Below are 3,691 nucleotides of genomic sequence, written 5' to 3' on the forward strand. Positions count from 1 at the left end.
TCACGCACGCGCGCCGCAGCTGCCGACACACTGCGCTGGGCGCGCCCCCGCGGCTGCCGCGCGCCCCAGCGCCTCCATGTCCCCCTCGGACGGCACGACGTCCGCGACGCCGACGATTATGGGGTTGTCGTGCTCCTCGAGGAACGAGGTCACGTAGGGCCAAACCTCGGACCTCGCGTTGCGGCCGCAGATCACGTCGAAGTGGCCGCAGTGGTCCTTGGCCGTGCCTGGGAGGGATATAACAATGGATTGGGATAGGGACCAAATCCACCAAGGGTGGGGCGTCAGCAGCCTTGAGGAGGCTTGTGGCCGGGCGCGCCAAGCCGGCATGACGCACACGCCTACCTGCTGGGTGCATTGCAAGAGAGGGACAAACAGCACCCCCCCCCCCGCTGCTGTCCTGGCCGCCCAGGGTTCGTGTACGCGCGACGCCCCTTTCCCATCCTCAAAAACCGCCGCGCACCGTAGCCGGGCCCGACGAATATGAACCGCCGCGCGTCGCCGCCAAACTGCTGCACCGTCTTCAGGCCACCCGCCGGCGGGCAGAACAGGTCCCAGTCGCCGGTGACGCCGAGGACCGGCGTGGTGACGTGGCGGAGGACCTTGGGGTCGCAGTACTGCATGCGCCCGTCAGCCGTGGTCAGGCCGCCGTCGGTCGCAATGCTGGCCAGGAACTGGTACACCAGGCCGCGGGGTATGAAGCGGAACGCGGTGCTCATCAGCCGCCGCGCCACGTCGACCTGGGGAGCGGCGCGGCACGCACGGGGCCGGCGGAGCGGGGCGCGGGCCGTGCTCAGCTCGGGTTGTGTGTTCTGAGGTTGAGGCGGCAGGCTGGCTGCAGCAAAAGGCGATTCGCCTTGTCGTGGCAAGTTTGACTTTCCGAGTTTTATGACGAACAGGGTTGTGCCCGTTATAACCTGCCAAACCCCCAGCTTCAAGCTAACTTGCAGAGCTGCCCCCAAGGCCCATCCCCCCATATACAAACCTCCGTGTTGCTCCGCCAGTAGAACACCGCCTCCATCACCGCCAGGCTCGCCCAGGTTCCCGCCAGCTTCCCGATGGTCGCGCCGGCCACGCCCCCGGGGAAACCAAAGCAGCAGAGGCCCAGCACCAGCGGCTTGAGCAGGGAGTACCAGGAGCCCGCGCCGTAGCAGCCGCTGCCCAGCATGACCACGCTGCGGACGGTCTGGGCCAGGGGCCCCTGCATGGAGAGGGCGCCCGTAGCCAGCATGCCGCCCATCGAGTGGCCTGGGGTTGGGAGAGCAACGGCGGGGGGGCGGAAGGCGGGAGGTGGGGTTTGACAAAGTTTGACATACGTGGTGGACGCAAACGCGTTGGTGCATGGACGCAGAAAGCGACACGAGCCACCCATTCAAGGAGGCGCCTCCCGTGCTCTGCTGCGTCGCCCTACCCAGCCTTGGCTTCACCCAAGCTGGGGCACGGACGCGGCTCCCTGTCCCTCCGCCAACGGCGAGCCCCCATCGATCGAAGGCCCTGAAATTTGTTCGCCAGCCGCTCCCCACACACCATTGCGTCCCCCCTCAACGTCCTTGGGGGCCGTCCCTCCCTTGAACTGGGAAAAACCCTTCAGTTTTCCCCGCTCCCCTTGTCCGTCCCCCTTTCCTGCGCACCAATGATCAACGCCCTGCAATTTCCTGCCCCCTCCCCTTGCCCCTCCCCCTCCCCCTGCGCACCAATCCAGTGGAGCTGCTCTGCGCCAGTCTCTCGCAGGATGAGCTCCACCGCGGACGGCATGTCCCGGAACAGGTGGTCGTCTACGCACCACCCCTCACTCAGCGGCCGCACGTCGGGCGCGCCGCTCTTGCCGTTGCCTGGGGAGGAGGGCGCGTGGGGGCGCGCGGGCCGCGGGTGTGGTGGGAAAAGGCGGGGTGGGGCTGGGCGCGGCGAGGGTGGCGAGCCGAGAAAGGATCCTGGGGGCTGAGGCGGTGTGGTGCTGCCCGCCCAATGGCCGGGTGTGGCCGCTGACAAGTAATTGACCGTCTGGCTGTTTTTACCCAGCCTGAGCTGTCTGGCCCGTAGGGCCCATCGTCCCAGTCGCTGGTCCCTCCTTGCGCCGTGCCCATAAGGCCTGAAGCCAGCAGCCGTGGGGTATAATTCGGAGCCCGCTCGACCCCTCACATGGGGGCCAGCAATGCACAACTTCCCCCCAGCAACCCCTCTCATATGCAAGCTGCCAAGGGGTGGAAACACGTGCCAGCGGGCGCCGAAACCCCTACAAACCCCCTCCCCAGCCCCGCCCGCTCCTGCCACGGCTTTCTGCATATAATTCTGACCCACCTCTCAGGTCGACGAGCCACACGTCGTACCCCTGCCGCGCAAGGTGCCCAAACAGCGACAGCCGCGGCACCACGTCAAAGGTGGCCTCAGCGCTCGACGCGAGGCCGGGCACCAGCATCACTGGGTGCCCGCGCGGCCGCGCCGCCGCCGCCGCTGCGCAGAACCCCCGGACGAGGTGCAGGCGCACGCCGTCGGAGGTGGTGCAGGTGTAACCAGTGCGCTGCACGCCGTCCTCGGGGCCGTCCGAGCCGCTGCTAGCATTGCTGATCAGGCTGCCGCGGCCGCTGCTGCGTGGGGTGCCGCCTGTGCAGCTGATGAAGTGGGTCGTCGCGCCCTGGAGGCCAGCCGCATCCTCCTCCATCGCGCGCGCAGCTGATCCTTGACCGTCTCCAAAGTTGAGAGGAGCGATTCTGGGCTCCCCTGGATCGACGTCCACCGAAAAGCCGGTCTCTGCGAGGCGGACGGAGGCGTTCGTAAAGCGAGCCGATGCCGCAAGGGCCCCAAGGTGCGCCGCGAGCGCTGTATGCCGGTCAGAAGGAAATTTAGCACAGTTGAACATCGCTATTGCCTACCTGATGAAGCGTAGCTCGAGCTGGGGCCGCGGCTCCCCCAGCCCTCGCCATCAGCAGCCCAAGGACCCTCGCCTGGCTGCCATTGTCTATCAGTGTCTAGAGTGAATTGAACCATTTCTATTCCTCTATCTTCTGCGTCTAGTCTACCGCGAGCATCCCGCCGCAGGGTGCAGATATCAGGCCGAGGCCCAGGCGGCGATGGATGGTGACTTTCGGCCTAGAAATTCTGCTTTTACATGCAAACCAAGGATGAAGTGAAACCAAGCAAACGATACACGACAGATACTCTGACATCCACGCACCCGCGGCTGACCCCGCGTCTGCCCCTCCGGCCGCCTTGATTTACGGTATCGAGTGAAAAAGAAAAAGCGCAGTACCATATTTATACTGCGGATAGGTCATGCCGTCTGTGGGGCATCCAGTCAGTCCTTTGAAAGCTGCTCACGAGAAGTTTTCAAGCGCTGCGTGCTGGGCCTTAGGCTCGCAAGGCCACAGGGCCCTGCGTAAACATCTAAGACGCACCGGCTTGCCACCAGCTGTTGCGGCAGAGGCTCGCACATCGACCCGCCACGCCTCAAAAGCCAAAACCCCAGCCCATCAAGATCAGATCACTTGGTCACTCGTCGTCGTCGTCCTCATACACCGCCCCCAATCCCTCGAGCGGCCCCGCCACCAGCATGGGCACGAACGAACGCACCACCGCAGCTACGCGCCGCCGCTTGGAGGGGCGCCACACGCCCATCAGCTGCAGCTCCGCCGCAGCCTGGCTGAAGCGCGCAGCCGACTCAAGCACCGCCTTTTCCTGGCCCGCCGCCGGCGCC

At 65.8% G+C, this 3,691-nt stretch overlaps 2 protein-coding genes across 2 annotated transcripts; both read right to left on the reverse strand.

Annotated features, from left to right (window-relative positions):
- On the reverse strand, positions 1 to 2,857 carry MNEG_11926 (lipase; the record flags this gene model as incomplete). The annotated part of the gene is made up of 5 exons (XM_014039602.1): positions 1 to 227; positions 464 to 740; positions 986 to 1,248; positions 1,695 to 1,832; positions 2,299 to 2,857. The coding sequence occupies 5 exons, from the start codon at positions 2,855 to 2,857 to the stop codon at positions 1 to 3; spliced, it is 1,464 nt and encodes a 487-aa protein (XP_013895056.1).
- A 629-nt stretch (positions 2,858 to 3,486) lies between these two features.
- On the reverse strand, positions 3,487 to 3,666 carry MNEG_11927 (hypothetical protein; the record flags this gene model as incomplete). Its single annotated transcript, XM_014039603.1, has 1 exon — positions 3,487 to 3,666. A coding segment is annotated over one exon (180 nt), but the record flags the coding sequence as incomplete, so codon positions are not given.
- Positions 3,667 to 3,691: the final 25 nt, after the last annotated feature.

Source organism: Monoraphidium neglectum (assembly GCF_000611645.1).
Source record: "Monoraphidium neglectum strain SAG 48.87 unplaced genomic scaffold scaffold02972, whole genome shotgun sequence".
Classification (NCBI taxonomy): domain Eukaryota; kingdom Viridiplantae; phylum Chlorophyta; class Chlorophyceae; order Sphaeropleales; family Selenastraceae; genus Monoraphidium; species Monoraphidium neglectum.